The following is a 19,816-nucleotide window of genomic DNA, read 5'->3' on the forward strand; positions in this document are numbered from 1 at the left end:
TTTATAATCTTGGTAGTGTTCAAACAGCCCCTTAGAGAAGTATACAAACAATTTGTTTCTCAAATACGAAAAAAGCCAGAACTTGAAAGGGGCAAAGAGACTAAGATATATTGTGGCAAAACAAGACCAGTGTGAAGACTCATTAGACGTGTACACTTGAATCTTTTTCTAACCCTGTGTGTTGGCTCTTGCCACTTGGTCACCGCTCCTTAAAGCATCTTGAAATATCTCTGGGCTTCATCTGTATGCCACCTGCATCTATCAGAGTGGGATTACTCAAAAAGTGAACTTACTGTGTGGTGGATTGGTTAATTAGCAAAATTTATACTATTTAGCTGAGTAGCACTTCTTGTGTATTGATTCTATTCACTAAACAGGCGTATATAGACTGAAAGTAAAAGTTTTTGGCTGTGACACAGACTTGATCACATTCAAGTTTATTAATGTGATTTTTCCCATGATAAATGAATATCCCTAAAAGTTGCCATTCTCTTTTACTGTAAATTGATTTTGCATATTTCACCCAACCTCTGGTCAAATTCAGTTTATCTTAAAGGAATACTTTCTAAACTACCTTTGATAATCTGTTCTTAAATTATTTTGTTTTTGTGAATTACTTTTCTTGTTTGTTTTTCACTTTAGTGACCATAATTATTCACTCCCATACTATCTCCTGATTCTTGTTCTTGTCTTTTTTACTCTACTACTGCCCATTGGTACAAGTGACCACATGTCCCTTTCCATGATGTTAGTGTACGATGGCACGATCTGTCCGTGATACCCTCGTGTGGATCCCTACCGAGGTTAACTTAATTTCAGGAGCACTAATATAAGGAATGAACTACTACAAAGAGATAAAACACAATACTGAATAAACGTTAACTAGCTATGTTTGAACTTTATATTTGGAAATTGAATTGAAACTTTACATTGATTTGAAACTTTGTATTTTCAAATCCAGGTACCAATGGCTCACCTACTTGTTGGTCTTGTCAGTGTGCTGTTTGCTAGTATGTAATTGTATTGTACCATAAATTAAGACTAATTATATTTAGTTATCAGTACTAGATTCAATGTATCATTAGTAAGTGTTATGCCTTATGTTTTCCTACAGTATTTGCAAACGTTGCACTTGCAGTCATGCGATCTACTTGACATTTTTGGTGGAATCAGCTTCTTCCCATTGGATAAAATGACTTATTTGAAAATCCAGTCCTTTATTAATAGGATGGAGGAAAGTCTGAGTATAGTCAAATACACTGCCTTTCTCTATAACGACCAACTAATCTGGTAGGTACACCCTAAGGATTGGCATGTAAAAGAAGAACTCTTTCAGGATAATAAATATAGCAGTGACTAGACTGGTAGCAGATTGTCCAACTGAAACGAATGGCAGGGGGGCAAGGTAGAAAGCATCCATCGATATTGTCAGAATCAAGCAATGATCATTTAAACCAAAACTAGGGTAATTCTGTTTAAAATTACCAAGCAGGGGAGTTTAAAACTTGTGCCATGAAAGGTGGAGAAAATGTTTTATCAGGTTAGGTTTAGAAATCCTATTTTTATTTTGGTGTGTTTTCCAAAAACATCTTCAAAGAAATGGTATAGTAAACGTGGGAAGCATAACTGTCATGTTTTCTTTTAAAGAAGCTAGGTTTTAAAAAATATCCAGGAAGTCAAAAGTGCTATAAAGCCAGGAAATTCCCGTGTCATCAAACTCTGTTTGCATCCTGTAGTAGGAACAAAAACCTAATTTCCTTGTTGAAAGTGTTGATACTCAGGAAGAAAGAAACCATTACTAAATGCTGTCAACTACCTAAGACTAAAGTCTGGAAAAGCCACTGAATGTGCGTAAGACTGTACAGAGGACGCAGCCCTGGAGTGTGGTGTGTGGATCCTGGCTGTTGATGGTGGTTGAGTGACCTTCCTGAGATGAGCTGGGGCGCAGGAGGGAGTGGCCGGCTGGAAGCCCTCCAGCACTGCTCTGGGTGCTCGGACTTGGTCAAGTTTTGATTTGCGTTTACGATAAATTAGGGGTGTGGCTTGTTTTAACATGAATGCTGAGTTCAGCTAGTAGCAAAGGCGGTAGTGGACCCTTGAAACCCATCCTCTCCCATGCCAAAATTTTGTAGCTTCATTGTAGGAAGAAAAACAGGCTCATCTAAAGAAATTTGAATACATTTGTTAAACAAGTGGATGAGTTTTTGCCTATGAAAATAATCCAGATAAAAACACACCTCCTTTTTCACTTGAAAAATTGTTTATCAGGCAACTTTATGTTATATTCACTGAGCCTGTTCTAGTTGTCTTCTATGATAGTCACGCTATGACAGCAAAGTGAAATTCTTAATGCTGCTGGGAAAGGTTGAAGGATAGTTATACCGTATCTGTTCTGAGGAGAGAGCAGCCCCTCCGTAGGGAGAAATTCCAGGGAGGACCTGGGAAGGTTGCAGCCAGCCGTGGTGATAGAGAGATAAAGGGGATGGGCCAGAATCCGACAGCAGCCCATGGCCTTGGTGCCCATCAGAGAAGGGTGGCTCAGATTCCGACCTCCTGGTACAACATAAGCCCTGAGCGGGATGGGAACTCTGAGACAGAAAGGATACAGTCCTAGAGCAGGAAGGGCCCCCGAGACCAGCTCATGCTGCCAGACCCTGGAGCCAGCATGACTGGCAGGCTTGAGCTCTGGAAGCCTGGGCTCCTCGTACCTGTTGCCCCGCTCCCGGCGATCCTTTTGGCATCTTTGTCTTCGTGAATGATGTCCCCTGGAGTTGAGCAGTGCCCCAGCTCTGGTGTCTGCACACAGCTGCTCTGTGGACCCACCCCAGGGACAGGTAGGTCCCAGGCAGTTGTGACAAGAAGGAGCTTCAAGAAAAATAGCACATTTTGAGAAGCAATTACCAGTTACAAAGCTGGTGTATTTCAACACCAAGACAGTATCGTACACTTCATGAACAGAATAGGTTTATTCTTATTACTTACTATACTGTTTTGAAATTACCTGATTGAGGGCAGAACCATCTGTCTCCCTGCACGAGGCCAGAACCTGGCACACGGTATGTACGCCGTAATGATGGTGGGGAGCGCAAAGCAAACGACTGGTAGAAAATAATAGTTCTCTTTGCACGGTGTCACCTTGATGAGTGGACCTGGTTTTTGCCATGGCCGTGATAGGATTAGACACCACTGCTGTTAGGAGAATCCTGCTGACTTTCTTGTCCAGAGTTTTTGGCTTGTTTTTTGAGAGAATTTTCTTTTTAATGGATTGACTTACTTTTCAGGGGTTAATGCTTTTATGAATAAATGCCTTAGATATTTAATCAAAGTTAACCATCCTCTTTTATCTTGGCTGGATTAGCTTATATTCAATACATGACAATAACATACTCTGTATTTTAGACTAAACCATCCTAAGTGAAGGCTTGTGCGTTGAATGATCACCACCTTATTCTTGGTAGTGATTCTGAAAGAAGTTTTCAAATTAAATAACTTGGTGTCGCCACTGGAAACAGAGTTGGCGTGCCGTAGTGAGATGCAGACTGCAGACCACAGCCGTGTGTGGCTTGCAGAGTTGGAGTTCACCTGTTTCACTCAGAGCAGGTGTAGAGGTCTTAGAGCAAAGCAGTGAAAGTGTTTTGAGCATTGAAGTAAACGCAGGACACAGGTATAAACAAGAAGAAAAATCTGTTTTGACAAAGTAGTAGCATCTTATGCTCACAGATGAATCAGATTTAAGGGTAAGAAAAGTTCTGTGTTTTTTGTTTTTGTTTTAAAGAAAAAAATCATTCCTATTAAATAACTGTATTTGAGAGACTTTGAGACCATCTGTATTTCTGAGCACGAGGGGGCAATTCCCTGTTTGATGGGAGCCATTGATGGTTCTGAATCACTTGGACCTGTCAGTGCAGGGTTTTGTTGGCTTTATGTATTTGTTTGTTTGTCTATTTGTGCTAAGGAAGGAACTCTTGTTTGATTTTTTTTTAACCTTTATTTTGAGATCATTGAAGATTGCCATGCAGTTGGAAGAACTTTTCCCCAGAGGTAACATCTTGCATAACCGGAATAGAATATTGTTTCATTTATTTTTATAGAGGAGCGGGGAACAGGTATCAGGGAGGCAGACACCAGAGGGAGAGTTGCTATGGTCAGAGCTAATGGAGAGCCTAACTTGGGCAGGTCTCTCCATAGGCAAAGTTGGAGTTGCCTGCTTGGTATTTTGTGCGCCGAATAGCTGGCTGCAACTTAATTTTTTTTCTTTTATATTTTCTACCCAGAAAACCAACACCAAAGTATTTAATGCCTAGCATTAAATCTTAAGTGCAATAATAAAAACAAAGCTGTAAGCCCTGTGCACATAGTAAGTAGTTAAGCCCTGTTGTCTGCCACTTCTTTTTATAGGGTGTTTTCTACTCAGTGTTCTCTGCACTGTCCAATAGAATATAATGCAAGCCACATATGTAATTTAAAAATTCCACTAGCCATGATAGAATAAAAAGAAACTGGTGAAATTAATTATATGTTTTGGCCCAGTATTTCTAAAGTATTATTTCAACAGGTAAATAATACAAAAAATTAATGAGCTATTCTTTGTATGCTAAACTTTAAAAATCCAGTGTGTATTTTACACTCATTTCAACTGGCCACATTTCAAGTGTTCCGTAGCTACTGTTACTGGAAGCACAGCCCTAGAAGCAATTGCCCAGCACATCACCCTTTATATACTGTTTTCTACTTGTCATTACCAACCCCCCCTCACTGGTGCTTTCTATGTCTTAAAAGGAAAATAACATCCAGAACTTGTTTTGTTTCTGTTTTTCTCCTCTTTCCCCTTACCTCAACTATTTCTGTGTAAGGAAAAAGGGGGTGACCTTTCCATGTGTTTGATGTGGAAATTCCATCTGCCTAGTTGGCCAAGTTTCAGAGCTGGCGTTGTCACAGGACAAGCACTATGTGTCCCCAACCACTTCTCTTGTGGCCTTACCTTTGGACCCAGAATTTCTCTTTCTCCTGGGGAGGAAACAGAACAAACGTGCTTAAGGGCATAGGGCTCCCTTCTGGTTTTAGTTGGGGACGAGACATTATGAAAATTGAACCTCAAAAGAAGAGAGGTGGTAGAGGAAGACAAAGAGGTAAGAGAAGCTGAAAGAGCCCCGGGGGTGGGTGGGGCTCATTTGCCAGGACAGACCAGACTTTCCCTAACGGAAAAGAGGAGAGAGGTCCTGGAACAGGGTAGGGTGTAGAGGGTTGACTTATGTCAAGTTAGATTTCCTCACACGATTTTTTCAATTATCTTGAACAGAAAAAAAGCCCAGATGCAGACTCATTGTCTGTTTATGTTTCTACCTAAAAACTGATTTCAGATCGTGTCCGATGCCTGCTGGTCTCAGGGTTTTCCCACATGCTGCTCATTCTTGCCTCGTTTCAGATTAGATGGTTTGCCTGAAGTTGATTTCTTTCTCTTCCTTCTTTTCTCCTGCATGGAAATCCAAACTGTTAAAATCCACACACATTTCTAAGGCAGAGAAGGACTGATTCCTGGCCTACAGTGTCCCAGTGTTTTCCGGGAGGCCAAGTGCAAGAAAGTGGCGTCACCGTGTAACCCAGAGAGCAAAGAGAAATCTTCGACCCGAAATGCTGCCTTGTGGTTATTAATGCCCCCTGAAGGTCCCGCATGGAATTCAACCAGAGGACCTAGTCTGTTGTAACTTTCTATTTTAAATGGCACATGAAATGCGCGACGACATACTAACTAGTAGCCTTTAGCAGGTCAGGCTCAGGTTCTCGTGCGGACTCAAGCCTCGCTCCTTCCTTCTTGGGATTCTCAGTCAAAGAAAGGGCTTCTTGATAGAATGAAAGAAAAAAGATGAGCTTCAGCATGGTCAGAGTAATGGGAAGACGGAGTCTGGTTCCAAACTTGTAACAGTGCTTGTCTAATGTTTCAGGAGTGGACTAGAACAAGATGACATGAGAATTTTATACAAATACCTCACCACATCCCTGTTTCCTCGGCACATCGAACCCGAGGTATGAGTGGGTGCTAATAGCTCTCTCTCTATAGATTGGGGACGGGTATCTCTGTCGATATAGACAGACAGACATATGTGCATGTGTGTATGTGTGTATAGACCCACACACAGGTGGGGGTGAGGAGGAGGGTGCAGTAATGTGGTTATGGGTGGGCCGTCCTGGTCTCTGTTTCACTAGTGTGATATTTAGTGATATTTGTGTAGTCGTCATCCCTTAGAACAGAAAACCAGGATGTCAGCTCTTCACTGTATTATGTTCAAATGCAGCAGCAAAGGTATGTTTTAAGAGGAGCAGTGCATTGAGGAGAGGAAAACGGAATTGGGTAGGGTTCTGGGGCTCCGAAAATGCCAGGGGTCTTTGACAAACAGTGGTGGATCTGAAGAGATGTTATATTGCCTGCCTGGCTTTCCCACTCTGGTACTTAATTTCCCTGTTTTGTGCAGAGAACGGTAGACACTGCAGTGCTCTCCCGAAAGTATCCTTCTGTAGCTTGAGTTAGGCTGGGGTGAAAAGCATCCACAGCCCACGAAACCATCTCAGCCCAGGTGCCCGCGTGCTCCTCCCTGGGTCTCTCTCCTTCCCTCTCCTTTCTGAAAGCCATGACTTCAAACAACAAGAAACATATCATTGATAAGAAATTGAAAACAAGGTCTTGAGAAGGACCTGGTCCTGCACTTAGTTCCTTTCTAGGTTGTTTAGATATGGTAGCTAAAGTTCTGGAATATGTACCGACTACAAGACACGCTGCGAAGTGCCCAGCCAGCATGCGTCTCCTGACAACAGTCCTGACAGTGGGTACCTTATCTCCACCTGACAGAGACAACACCCACGCTTGACTCACCCAGTCACCCAGCCAGTAAGTGGCAGGGCCAGGACTTGATCGCAGGGGCTGCCTGATGCTGAAGCCCCTGCTCACAGCTGCACCCTTGAAAGCTAACTTCTCCAAGAGGCTTTCCTGTGTGACAGTGCTGTTGCGACAGTAGACGTCTCTGGTGCTTTATCATATGCCCGAGAGCCAGGCTTATAAACTAGGAAGCTACAGTCTCAACGTGGCATTGTGAACAAACATGGCCACCTGAGGGCTTCTCTCAATAGAAACTGCCTATGTGAGAGTTGTCTGTGCATTTTTACTATCGGATTTACTGTGTTTATCAATCTTTCATTTGCAGGTAAATGTTAAACTTTTATGTAGACTAAAAGAACATTAAAATCTTTTAGAAGAATAACAAATTTTAGCTAACATGACTGTTGGATTTTTTTTCATTTTCCACGCATGTTGAAATAGTACATCTTGTGCTCGCTTCGGCAGCACATATACTAGAAATAGTACATCTTTAGTAAAAGGAACTAGGAATGTGCTACAAATGTAAATCTCTGAGGAATGGCTGAAGGCCAGGACTTTGATCTCAGATGGGCCTGGTTTTGATGCCTGGCCCTGCTACTTAGGAGCTGTGTGCGTGGGTGAACTTCCATGAACTTGAGTTTCCACAAGTAGAAAATAGGAAGAGTATCCCCACAGCGATATGAGATGAAGTGGAGCAATTTATGTCATTGCTTCGCATGTGTTAACCACATGGGAAATTTCAGTTATTGCTAATAAAGGAATTTAATCAGTATATGGAATGTAGGGTACAGTGAAGTTATGATAGTTCTTAGAGTTTTCTATGTACCTCTGTGATGCCCCTTGTTTTTTTTGGCGGGGAGGAAAATGCGACTTTGATGCAGAAAAATGGCATGGAGCCAATTAGTGGATATGAATGCTGTTTTTCAAAGCTTTGAAAAGAGACAATGTAATAAGGCATTTCTCAACATTAACTTTGTTTACAGTTGGCAGGAAGGGATTCTCCCATAAGGGCGGAAATGCCAGGAAACCTTCAACACTATGGAAGGTAGGACTTCTGTTCTTTGATATACAGTATTGGATTTTCTTATCTTTTCATGAACGCTGAACTACCTTCGTGCTACTTTATTGATAACAGAGGAACTTCTGTTGTTTGTAGTGAATTAAAACTATTACTTTTTCATGATCTAACTTGGTGTTTTCCAAGTAGTGTCTAGCTCCCCAGGCAGCTGTATATTAAGCAGGCATGGACTCCGTTGATATATTCCTGTTTATAGTTTACCTAATTGAATTGAGTCATGTCTGTGCTTGCTTTTCAGATTTCTGACTGGACCCTTGAACCTCAATGATCCAGAAGCAAAATGCAGATTCCCCAAAATCTTTGTAAATACAGATGACACTTACGAGGCACTCCATTTAATAGTTTATAAGGTAACGACTGTTTTTCTCTCCAGTGTTACTGATTGATACTAACATAAATAACATAAATCTTCCTTGCGGGTGTACATACACAAGTACGTATGCAAGCCTCTGGAGTGTTTCTCGGAATAGATGTTGGCAGTCATAATTATTGTAAAACTCAAAATGGGTGCTGTTCTGAAATAGTTAAGTTTATTTTCAACTCCTAGTAAACAGTTTTGTTATTAGTGAAAGAGTAACTGTCTCAGTCTGTGACGTCCTGCATGCTGGCAAGGCAAACGCCACCAAGGGTCAGGGTTGCCCCTTAGATGCCCCCTGCTGTCCTGCCCACACTTCAGTGAGTGCTGCGTTTGATCTGATTTTAAAGCTGTGGACTTGCTCACTCTGTAAGGATAGCCTTGGTTTCGTGTGTGTGTGTGTGTGTGTGTCTGTCTGTCTGTCTGTCTGTCTGTAAGGTGGGTTTGTTTTTGTTTTAAGAGCAGTTTTTGGTTCAAGAAAGAAGTCTGAGGATGTGTTTGTGTTGTGTTCCTGCTAAGGGTACAATTAGTTTTCCTTCGCGAAGGCTTAGAAACAATGCAGTAAGAACACAGGAAGGAGATGAACGTTGGAGGATGAGGGGATTGTGTATCTTCCTGGTAGATAGGAAGGAGATGGAAGGGTGATGCCTGGCAGAGAGTGGAGGAAGATCCAGCCTGGAATATGAGTGGGGAAGGAGCATGGAGGCGGGTGCGCCCCCCACCCCCCGGCTCCCCCATGGAAGCCTAGAGAAACTTTGGCTTTGAGGCATTCACCTGGGGGGTCAAGAGCAGGAAGGAGAGAGGGGACTAAGTGAAGTGTTGGACATAAACCACTCAGCCGCCCTCTCCCCATCCTGGTGCACAGACATGCAGCGCCTGTCCTGGGCTGAAAACTGAGTCTTTTTCAAGAAGTAAACCTGGAGGGACCTAGAGTGGCCCTTGTGGGTGTCGCACCTGAGAACAAGGTCCTACTCCTGGCATTGCTGTGTGAACACTGCAACCCTGGACCTTCACCCGAGTGGCGCTTCCGCCCAGTCAGCTTTCAGTTCTGTCGTTCTTAAGTGTGGTTGCAAAAACAACTATAGGTTCTGAGAGAAACAAAAATGATTCTGGGAACAGAAGAGAACGTTTAAAAATTAGCAGAGATTAGAGAAGTTGTATCTCTAAAACAGGATGACATGAAAGAGTCAAGGTTATATTAAACTTAGATTAATTGAAAATATCACCTTTAAGAAGTATTTTTTATTGTGGCAAGATAACATATCGCATAAGATTTGCCATTTTAACCACTTGATGTGTACAATTCAGTGACATTTAGTACGTCCACAACGTGCACCCATCACCACCAGTTCCAAAACGTTGCAGCCCGAACAGAAATCCTGTGCCTGGTAAGCAGTAACCCCTCAACCCCTCCCCGTGGAGACATAATTCTTGACAAGAAATTTATCAGAAGGGTGAAAGATAAGTTACCCTGCCCTAGAATATAAGCTAAAATGACAGGAGATAAAAATATGGGAGGACAGATGAAAGAGAGGGTCGGTTCAGGAGTTTCAGCATCTGAGTCACAGAAGTGGAGGAGAGGAAATTAGTAAATGGCGTTAGGAGAACATGTGCCACTGAAGAGGAGCACATTTCCAGATTGAAAATGCCCAGGGAATGTCTAGCACAGTGAAGAAAATAGATCCACTCCTATCCACACAATGGGCAATTTTGGAAACAAAGACCCAGAAAGCTTCCAGAAGGACAATAAGGTCAGCTGTAAATCAAACTGGCATTAGCAGTTTCCTTCCCAGCACTAGATGTTAGGTGACAATGGAAGGAAGACTTTCAAAGTTCTGAAAGGAAGTAATTTTCAGGGTAGAATTTTTTGCCAAGCAAAATTATCAGTCACAGGTGAAGTAGAAAGACATTAAACATGGAAAGTCTCAGAAAGGTTAGCCCATGCATCCTTTCTTAAGGCTGCTGCAAGAGGCTGTACCCAAGTAGAGTAAGTGAGGAAACCAAGAAAGAGAACAGGCTGGAATTCAAAATACGGTGGCTCCTACCCAGGAGAACAGGAAAGAAAGGCTAGAGAGGATACAGCTCTGAAGCCCTGCTCACGAACTTACCACCTCCGGTTCTGCCATGAGGAACAGGGAGGAGAACTCTGTTCTGGGAGCAGGGGCTCCAGGATAAAAAGAGGGTTCATTCAAAGGGAAGTATGATTAACAGGTGTGATTAAATGTTAGGCATGATAAAGAATGGCGAAGAGAGAATTCCAGGAAAGTAGACAAAAGATGTCATCTGAACATGAACCAAACTGAAATGAGGCATAATGTAAAGCAGTAATTGGGGGAGGGGAAAAAAGTCCACTTTTATATTAAGCTAAAATCTTTCTCCTTTGAATAATTGAGGGGTAATGACTTTGAACCCTTAATGAAGGAAATAGGGGCCTGGTACACTGTGTTCATTGTGTTTCCATTTTTAAAGTCAACCAATGGATGTAATTTCAGATGTGATAATGGAATTGTGGTTATGTTAAAGAGTTATCTTTTTTAAACAGCTTTATTGAGCTATTAATTCACATGCCATATAATTCACATACCATACCACATAATTCACCCACTTAATATATTTAAGTCAGGGTTTCTAGCTGCAAAATTCAGGAGTCCCCAAGACCACGCTCACTCCTGACACCAGCTGCTAGTTCAAGGCGTGCCCAGACCACCTTCAGGTTCATTCGTTCACTAGAAGGACTCACGGGCCTCAGAGAAGCTGTTATACTCACAGTTACTGTTTATTACAGCGAACAAGCAGAGATTAAAGCCAGCCCAGGGAAGAGGCACAAGGGCAGGACTGGGGTCACCAGGTGCAAGCTTCCAGTTGTCCTCTTACTGGGGTTGTGCAGACAGCGCAGCCTGTTGCTCCCAGCATGTGGGGACTGTTGCCATCATGGCTGCTCACCTGAGCCTCGAGGTCCAGAGTTTTCTCAGGGGTTGGTCCGCAGACACAGCTGACCTGAGGCGTCGCTGACCTTAGTCTTCAGCCCTCAGGAGGCCCTGAGGGGTAGTGGCTTGTGGTCTTTTTTTTCCGAGGCTTTGGTTTTGGTAGCAGGGTTATGCTGGCCTCAGAGTGAGTTGGGAAGTGTTCCCATCTCTTCCATTTTTTGGAAGACTTTGCAAAGGACTGGTGTTAATTCTTCTTTAAGTGTTTGGTCACAGTGAAGTCACCTACATCTGGGCTTTTTTCTTTGTTGGAAGTTTTTAAATTATAAATTAATCTCTTTACTTATTACAGGTCTTTTCTGATTTTCTGTTTCTTGGGTTGTTTTCATAGTTTGCGTTTTACTAGGAATTTGTCCATTTTGCTTAAGTTATTCAATTTGTTGGTATATAATTTTTTAAAGCAGTATATAGCCTTCAAATCTTTTTTTCCCTATAAAGTCAGTAGTGATGTCTCTTCTGTCATTCCTCATTTTAGTAATTTGAGTCTTCTTTTGGTCTAATTGCTTTAGCTAAAGTTTTTTCAATTTTGCTGATCTTAGAAAACGAACTTTTGGTTTCATTTTTTCTGTTATTTTTCTATTCTCTACTTCACTTATTTCTGCTCTAATCTTTGTTATATCCTACCTCCTGCTTGCTTTAGGTTTAATTTGCTCTTAACTTTTCCAAGGTCTCAAGATGGAAGGTTAGGTTATTGATGTGAGATTTTCCTTCTTTTTAATATATGTGTTTACAGCTGTAAAGCTATAAATACTAAGGTTTAGTAGATTTTCTTGAATAAGCATTCCTGCATTTCCCTCTGGAAAGGATTGCTTTTTATAATTTTTTCCAATTATGGTTTTTCACTGGAGAGAGCCTGTGGAGCTTCTCGTGCCGCCATTCTGGAAGTGCTTCTACAAGTCCTTGCCTTTTACAGATTCCTGCTGAACTGTGTACAGATTAAATGATAGGGCTTCTGGGATTGTGGGAATAAGGAAGGTGGATGTGGCAGGACTATCCACGAGTTGACAGTTATTGGGAAAGTGATGGTCCATGGAGTTCATTGTACCATTCTGTGTACTTCTTTATATATTTGAAATTCAAGTTTTTAAATAGAGACTTAAAAGGCACATTTTTAAAAAACAACACAAACACCTATGGGAACCCAACAGAGAGCAGACATAAGGGAAGGACGTTGGATGGGACTCCCATATGGAGTGGTGCTAAGTGTGGCACTCAGAGTTGCACACGTCCCAAGGACACCAGCCGCTACCCAGATCCACTAGGGAGTGCCTCGGAATGCACAGCCACTGGTCCCAGATGTCTTGGTATCTCAGGAGAGGCTGGAAATTTGCTTGAAAACTAGTGGGTATCTAAGTCAAAATTACACATAAAGAAACACATACATTGGATGGAACTCCTGTAAGGAACCCATTTTGCAACCTGTTTATAGGCAAACAATTTTGATTTAGTTACAAAATAGTTACAAATTAACTGTGACCGTGTAAAAATAGTTATATCCCATAGAGGTTGAGAGGTGGAAGTGGTGAGAGGCAGGGACAGGTGGGAACGTAAATGTCCTCATTTAAAAGTTAGGAACCGGAGCTTGTACCTGTGACTGGGGCATGAGAAATGAGCCATTTGGGGCTGTAAGGTGACCAGTGGAGGAACTAGAGTGGCTGTAAACCACAGGGAGGAGGAGGAGGGCAGCTGAGGGGTCACGTCGGTATAGACCTGACTAGGAAGTCAGTACACTGTCTGAAGGTGACAGTGGTACCCACATTCTCTAAATGGTCAAAGTGGTGGCCTGTGGGAACAGGCCTCAGAGAAGGGAATCTTGCTTTTCTTATTATAAAGTTACATGTTCTGTTTGACTTTTATTTTTAACACTATACATTGCTTTAGTAAATTTAAACATTTTGGGTTATTTTTTTTTATGGTCTTGGTTGCTGTAAGTTGCCAGTACTTGCTAATGTCATAATTGCAATATTTGCCATAATAAACAGTGAGACAAGGTGACATTAATTTGCTGGGGGGTTTTTGTGTTAATGGAAATTGTCAAACATACACAAAAATAGACTGGAATAATGAATCCCCAGGTGCGCATCATACAGCCTAATTAATTAACAATATGCTAATCTCATCTAGCTCCTCTCCGTGTTTTGTTTTGTTTTTTTGCCAGAGCATTTTCAATCATCATGTCATTTCACTTCTAAATACTTCAGTTTGCATCTCTAATAAGGACATCTGTTTTAACATAGCTACCATGCTCTTCTCAGGCCTGAATATCGTCTAACATCCAGTACACGGTTCTCCAGTTGACTAAAAAATCTCTTTATAAAGTTGATTTGTTCAAATCAAGAGTCAAGCAAGGTCACTGCATCTGTCCTTAAGGATCCTTTTCAGTACCATGTTGTCACCTGTGGTTTGTTTCCTCCTTGCAGGCCATGAGTGCAGCCGTGTGCTTCATGATTGATGGTAGGTACACACCTGTGTCTGCTTTCAGCCGTTGCTCTTCACAGTTTGCTTCGTTTATTCCTAAATGATCAGTGTGTTTTCCTAGCAACACAGAGGCTGTATTCAGCGCTGTGCCCCGTCTGGAGCCTCTGCCATCTTAACTAGCTATTTCTGGTCTTTTTCAAATGCTAGTTTTCCCACTTGTCACCAGTAGGATCTGGGCACCTTTCTGTGCCTCCCTGACTATGGAATGGTAACAGTGGTCCCTGTCTAAAAGGGGGATTTGAGGATTAAATGGGGTGCCAAACAGCACCTGTGTGGTGTTTGTTAAAATAAATATTTGACCATCGTAGGCCTACTTGGGGTGGCAACCAATTTACCACCCCACAGGGCATGCTGAAATCACCATTCACAGTGAGGTGGGTCTTTGATGTTGTTTTCATCTTAAATGTAGCTAATTTTGATTCTTCTGTTTCTATTCTGTTTGGGGGACGTGTGGGTAGAGAGATCTGATCATATCATTGTTTCATCTCCCAGATGCAGTAAAAGTTTAAATTGTTAATTCAGTAAAGATGGTAACATTGTGCTTAAGGCAGTAAAGTGAATATTGACTCTTTAACACAAAGTATTATAACACTAACTGGTATTTTTTTTAATTCCTTTTAGCCTCTGTACAGCCTACGTTGGACTTTTGCCGAAGACTGGACAGCATTGTGGGGCCGCAGCTCACGGTACTGGCATCTGACATTTGTGAGCAATTTAACATCAACAAGAGAGCATCTGGGTTTGTACTTTGCTTCCTGTTTACTTTCAAGCATCTACCTGGTTTTGGACTAAGGGTGGTTTTTGCCTAAGAATACGGGCAGTATTGCATTAGTGTTTTCTCTGAAACCACAGCAGCAGTGTGCTGTTCACTCGTGTCTGAAAAGCTTCCTGGGGAGCTGCTCCTGTGTTTTCTGCCCCACATTGATAGTTGGTGCTGCGTCTCCTCTGAATGCAGTCCTTCGCTGTCCCGATGGTGGTGAACGTGTGGGCTACCTATGCCTGTGAACTGGCCTTGTGAAGTGCCATCTTACATCCTACTTGACCAGCCCAGACTGTGGCATTCACCCTGGTGGTTGTAACTAGCACACTTTGCTTTGCAAAAAGACTGAAAGCACTTTGCCTTGTGTGAAAGTGGCTGTACTGGAAGCCATTAGGGCGTTGGTACCAAGTCTGGCAGCTAGAAAGGCTGAGGGCCAAGCATCAGGAGACTCAAAGTTAAACTCATCTTGGTTCTAAGAACACTGAAAAGTCTCTAACCTCTCTATTCTCTTCACAAGTAAAGTGGAATTACTGTAAAGATAAGTCTGTAGATGGACAGTACATCTTTTATTGAGAAATGAAAGCCCTCTTCATGTGGACTTCCCCTGTGATTGAGCAGTTACTAAAACACTGTGAATTTATATGTGTGCTTGTGTTTGGTGACTCGTTATGTTAGTGTGTGGTCTTGTACGAGCAGCAGCCTATAGCCAGGTCCCGGGGAACGAACATGAGGTTCTGTGTGTGGTGATTCCTGCTGACAGCTTTCTTAGTTTTAGAAAAGATACTACCAACGACAGTGCCTGACCAACTTACATCTTCACAGCTGCTTAACCTTTTTATTCATTTATTTATTTTTACCATGAAACTGCCTGATTTTCACTCTTGAAGGGTGCATAAGTGATTTGAATCTGTTTTGGGTCATGCACGTTGTGAGTAGAGAGAGGTAAAGTGTGGTTACCTACGTCCCTGGCCCCGGGACATTACCGGACGTTAACCGTTCTGTCTGTGCTTTCAGTAGATGTGATGAATTTCAGGTAACACGTCAACAAATACCCAGAGGTAAACTTGCTGTCCAGCACCTTGTTTCACAAATAAGATGAACTCTCCTTGGGATCATGCAGAAGAAAGGAGTGAGCCTTGGGTAGTAATTATCCGATCATTAGAAAGCACTTTTCTCTCCAATATTTTATTATGAACATTTTCAGACACAGGAAGGTTGAAAAAGTTGTACCGTGCACACACATATACCCCCTACTTAGATCCTACAGTTAAGATTTTGCTGTATGTGTCTTCGCACGCATCTGTCTGTGCTCTAGGAATCATCCACATTCTGTCTTTGCCTAGATATAAAGTATTACAGTAGTTACCCCCTTATCTGGAGGTCGATTTCCGGTATCCTGAGCCCTCCAGAACATGACTGCTAGCCCTGAAGGAAGCAGAGACGGCTCTGCGCCCCGCACTGGCAGGGCCGCTCAGGCTGTCACCCGGACCCCATACTGGGACTTCTGTAAGGGCACAGTGAGAGGTGACGGGGGGAGGCCCTGGGAGCCCGTGGTGCAGCTGTCTGTGTGGTTCCCTGAGGAGTTGCAGACCATGACCTGGGAGGCCCAGTCATTTAAAAATCACAAGTGTATCCCAATTAAAATGTTCATTTCACTTGGGGAGAAAAGGCTACTACGGTTTAGAATGATGTCCATTTAGGATGACGAAGTACTTTGTCACTTCCAGTAGTTAGCTTCAGTTCTGTGGCAGATTAAATACATGGAACGCATTTGTTTCCTAGTGCTGTCGGTTCAGGGCGATGTTACTCTCCTAACACAGGTCGGCAGACTTCCGCAAAGGACTAAATAATGAGGATTTTAGACTTTGTGGACTGTGTGTGTTGCAACTACTCAACTATCGTTTAAGTGTGAAAGCAGCCATAGACAGTACATAAACATATGCCTGTGGCAGTTCCAGGAAAACTTAATTTAGACAAACGGCCAGGTGTGGCCCCCAGGCCAGAGTTTGCTGACCCTGCCACTAGACAATAAATGGCCTGTACTGATTTAGTTTGCTTTTTTTAAAAAAAATTTAGTGATTGCCATTTATGAAACATTATACTTTTATTGAGAAAATTATCACAAAATGGTTAAAATATTTTTGGTTTTTAAAAAAATTCCTTTTAGCTCTCTGGAAAATTCCATCATATTGAGCACCTCACAGATATCACGTAAGTTACTGATGAATGAGGAGCGTGTTACTTTTAACTGAGATTCTTGATTAGGCTTCGCCTCACGGATTTAGTTTTAACAATGTCGTTATATAGTTTCGCCTCACGGATTTAAAGTTTTAACAATGTCGTTATATAGTTTCGCCTCACGGATTTAAAGTTTTAACAATGTCGTTATATAGTTTCGCCTCACGGATTTAAAGTTTTAACAATGTCGTTATATAGTTTCGATAACTGTTCTTTTAGAATGTTACCATTTTAATGACGTTTTCACAGGTCTGAAAAAGAACCCCAGTTTAAGTTTATCTACTTCAACCATATGAACTTAGCAGAGAAAAGTACAATTCACATGAGGAAAACACCCAGCGTGTCACTTACGTCAGTTCATCCAGATTTAATGAAGATTCTGGGTGACATCAACAGTGATTTTACAAGGTAATTCTTGCCACCTCTCAAATTAAGTGTCCCTTTTGTCATAAGAGAAGAGACATTAAGAACTCATCTTCCAAACCAAGTGACCCAGAGCGCCTTAGGAGAGCTCACACTTGACCGCCCTTCTGGGGGCCACTTCCAAACAGATCATTAAGCCCAGAAGTCACTGGTCACATGACTCCCTGCACTTTTTAAATGATGGAAGTGTCCTGTTTTTGTTTTAGATTGTGTTTCACGATCTGGCTGTTTTTATAATAAACTATTGCATTTTGAAACTCTTATCTTACAGAGTGGACGAAGATGAAGAAATCATCGTGAAAGCGCTGAGTGACTATTGGGTTGTTGGGAAAAAGTCTGACCAGCGGGAGCTGTATGTTATTTTGAATCAAAAAAATGCAAACCTGATTGAAGTAAATGGTAAATAGGATTTGGTATTTGAGCAGAATTTTAATGCTACTGATATTTAAAAACTATGGTCTTTTCAGTGTACTAAGAAACATACTAAATAGAACGTCATGACTGCTGAGATTTTAAGCAGATGTCTCTGTTGCTTAAAGGAAACCATCATTTGATACATTCTATGTCTGTCTCTAGCTTAGTTCCTCGAAAAGTATGTGAAAAACTTTCCTGTATCACAGGAAACTTGGATAAAAGAAAATTAGTTTTTACAATGCTAAAGGGAAAGAAGTCCCGGTAGTTTATACACCGTGTATAAAAAGGCTATTTGTATTTCCTGGAATAAGAATACACATTTTGATGCAGAGTGGCTGGGTTCATATAGCCGTTTATAGCCATGTCTGTCTGTGCACAGGCAAGTAAGATGTAGAAGTTTCCTTCGCCTTCCAGCCAACGCGGTTGCTCTGGGCCTCTGCACCGTGTGGCCTGAACAGCTGTTTTGATTGATCTACCATGTGTTGCCTGGAGGAAAGGGTGATGTCACCTTCAGGGCAATAGGCTCCTTTGCTGCTCTGCAAGGAGTGGACAGTTGGGGGGATGCACCCCAAGTACCGCCTGTACAAAACGTTAGTGATGAGGTGTCTTCTCTGCATGGATCTTCTAGGGCACATTAAATTCTTCTCTCTGTTAACACTTCTGTTACTAGTAGTTGTGTGCGTCAAACATCAGGAAAGACATGCCTCGTTACAGTGGGAAGTGGGTCAAGATAACGATGGCTGTATGGCGCACTGATCTGCAGGTCAAGGTTGCAGCCAGCGTTTGTTTGGCAGCATCAGATTTCTCGCGATTTTAGAAGCTGGGCTCCTCACCCTGTAGCCCGGAGGTGCCTTAGGCAACTAACTCGGGGGCTGGCTTTGGGATTCCGCAGACCCGCTGAAGCAGGGTTTGTCTGTGTCGTAGTAGGAAGTCTCGTGGTCATGGTAGGCTTTTTCTTTCTCTCCATTTATTACCATTTCTTACCTAGGCTTCTGGGATTGAAGGTCACAATTAACGCAGACATGTATTTATTCCCAACTTTATTCCAGAAGGATTTAAGGTACTGCTATGTATCATGCAACCTTTACGTGAAAACCGCTATCCCGTACTCACTGTTTTCTGTTCTTTTTGCAGAAGAGGTAAAGAAACTTTGTGCAACGCAGTTCAATAACATCTTCTTCTTGGACTGACGCCAGCGGCTCACCGAAACATCTTTTCAAACAGCTCAGCAAGCGTCTCGTTTCCCACTGCAGATTATTGGTCATATTATTGACTGGATTAATGACAATAGTAAAGCAATACTTGCTTTGAAGAATCAAATTTCTACTCAGTCTTCTGATCCTCTGAAGTTTTTAGATTTTAAATATTTATGTGGAATTAATTCAAGGTAGTCAGTTACATCTCTATCATTCCATTCTTTTGACATTATGTGAATATTTTACTGGAAAATCAGACTAATAAATTGTTAAAGTTTTTAAAATTCTGGTTTTGCATTGAGTCTCTGTCCTATTGCCTGTTTGTAGAACACACTGACCAGTCGGTCCGTGGCTCGTCCTCAGGGTATTCTAGCAGCTAGAGCTTCTCAGAATTGGGGTCCCTTTCTTGGTCACTAGACCTGAAGTGGTGAGCTAAGGCATTTGCACAAATGAATTAATTGCTAGACTCGGTTTTTCTCTTGAGCACTAACATGTTTAGACCACATGTGATAACACAAGAACTTCATGGAAGCGCCCAATGTGGTCTAAACATAAAGTGTTCTCTGTTTGTTGTGTAGAACTCCCATGTGGGTTCACAGCTGAGGCGGGGCCTGGCTGAATTTTATGTAACTTCACCTAACTTTTAGTTAGGTCTGGACAGCAGAGTTTCGGTGCAAACTAGGCAGGCATGGTCTGAAAGCACTGGTACCGGCCGGACCCTCACGGGCACCACAGTTCCCCTTCCCTTGGCCTGCGTGAGCTGCTGAGGTAGGGAGGAGACAGAGAAGGACTTCTCGCCAGTGTGTAGCATTTTCGTTGTCACCCAATCTTGCACAATTCACAGTTTCCATTCTCATTTCCTCTTGACCCAGGAGTTATGTAAGGTGTGTTTTAGTTTCCAGTGATATTAAGCGTTCTTGATGGTGGGCGTTCAGTGCTGTCTTAGTAATTGCTATGCAATGTGATCGTGGTCTCTGATGTATCATTTGAAATTGTTGCACTTTTCAACCTAAAATGTA

General features: G+C 42.1%; 1 protein-coding gene across 2 annotated transcripts in view; it reads left to right on the plus strand.

The window, feature by feature from the left end:
* CCZ1 (CCZ1 homolog, vacuolar protein trafficking and biogenesis associated) overlaps nucleotides 1-19,081 on the plus strand; it is a 22,018-nt gene extending 2,937 nt beyond the window's left edge. The window contains exons 7-16 of one of the 2 annotated variants that reach the window (XM_074313935.1): nucleotides 962-1,010; nucleotides 1,086-1,290; nucleotides 5,943-6,024; nucleotides 7,855-7,916; nucleotides 8,188-8,299; nucleotides 13,709-13,742; nucleotides 14,388-14,505; nucleotides 17,014-17,172; nucleotides 17,459-17,586; nucleotides 18,736-19,081. In XM_074313935.1, coding sequence (XP_074170036.1) covers nucleotides 962-1,010; nucleotides 1,086-1,290; nucleotides 5,943-6,024; nucleotides 7,855-7,916; nucleotides 8,188-8,299; nucleotides 13,709-13,742; nucleotides 14,388-14,505; nucleotides 17,014-17,172; nucleotides 17,459-17,586; nucleotides 18,736-18,791 — 1,005 coding nt within the window. In that variant the 3' untranslated portion in view covers nucleotides 18,792-19,081. The remainder of the gene's footprint in view (nucleotides 1-961; nucleotides 1,011-1,085; nucleotides 1,291-5,942; nucleotides 6,025-7,854; nucleotides 7,917-8,187; nucleotides 8,300-13,708; nucleotides 13,743-14,387; nucleotides 14,506-17,013; nucleotides 17,173-17,458; nucleotides 17,587-18,735) is intronic. The other variant, XM_074313936.1, reaches the window with a different exon arrangement.
* Nucleotides 19,082-19,816: the final 735 nt, after the last annotated feature.

This window comes from Rhinolophus sinicus, linkage group LG10, assembly GCF_036562045.2.
Source record: "Rhinolophus sinicus isolate RSC01 linkage group LG10, ASM3656204v1, whole genome shotgun sequence".
NCBI classification, from domain to species: domain Eukaryota; kingdom Metazoa; phylum Chordata; class Mammalia; order Chiroptera; family Rhinolophidae; genus Rhinolophus; species Rhinolophus sinicus.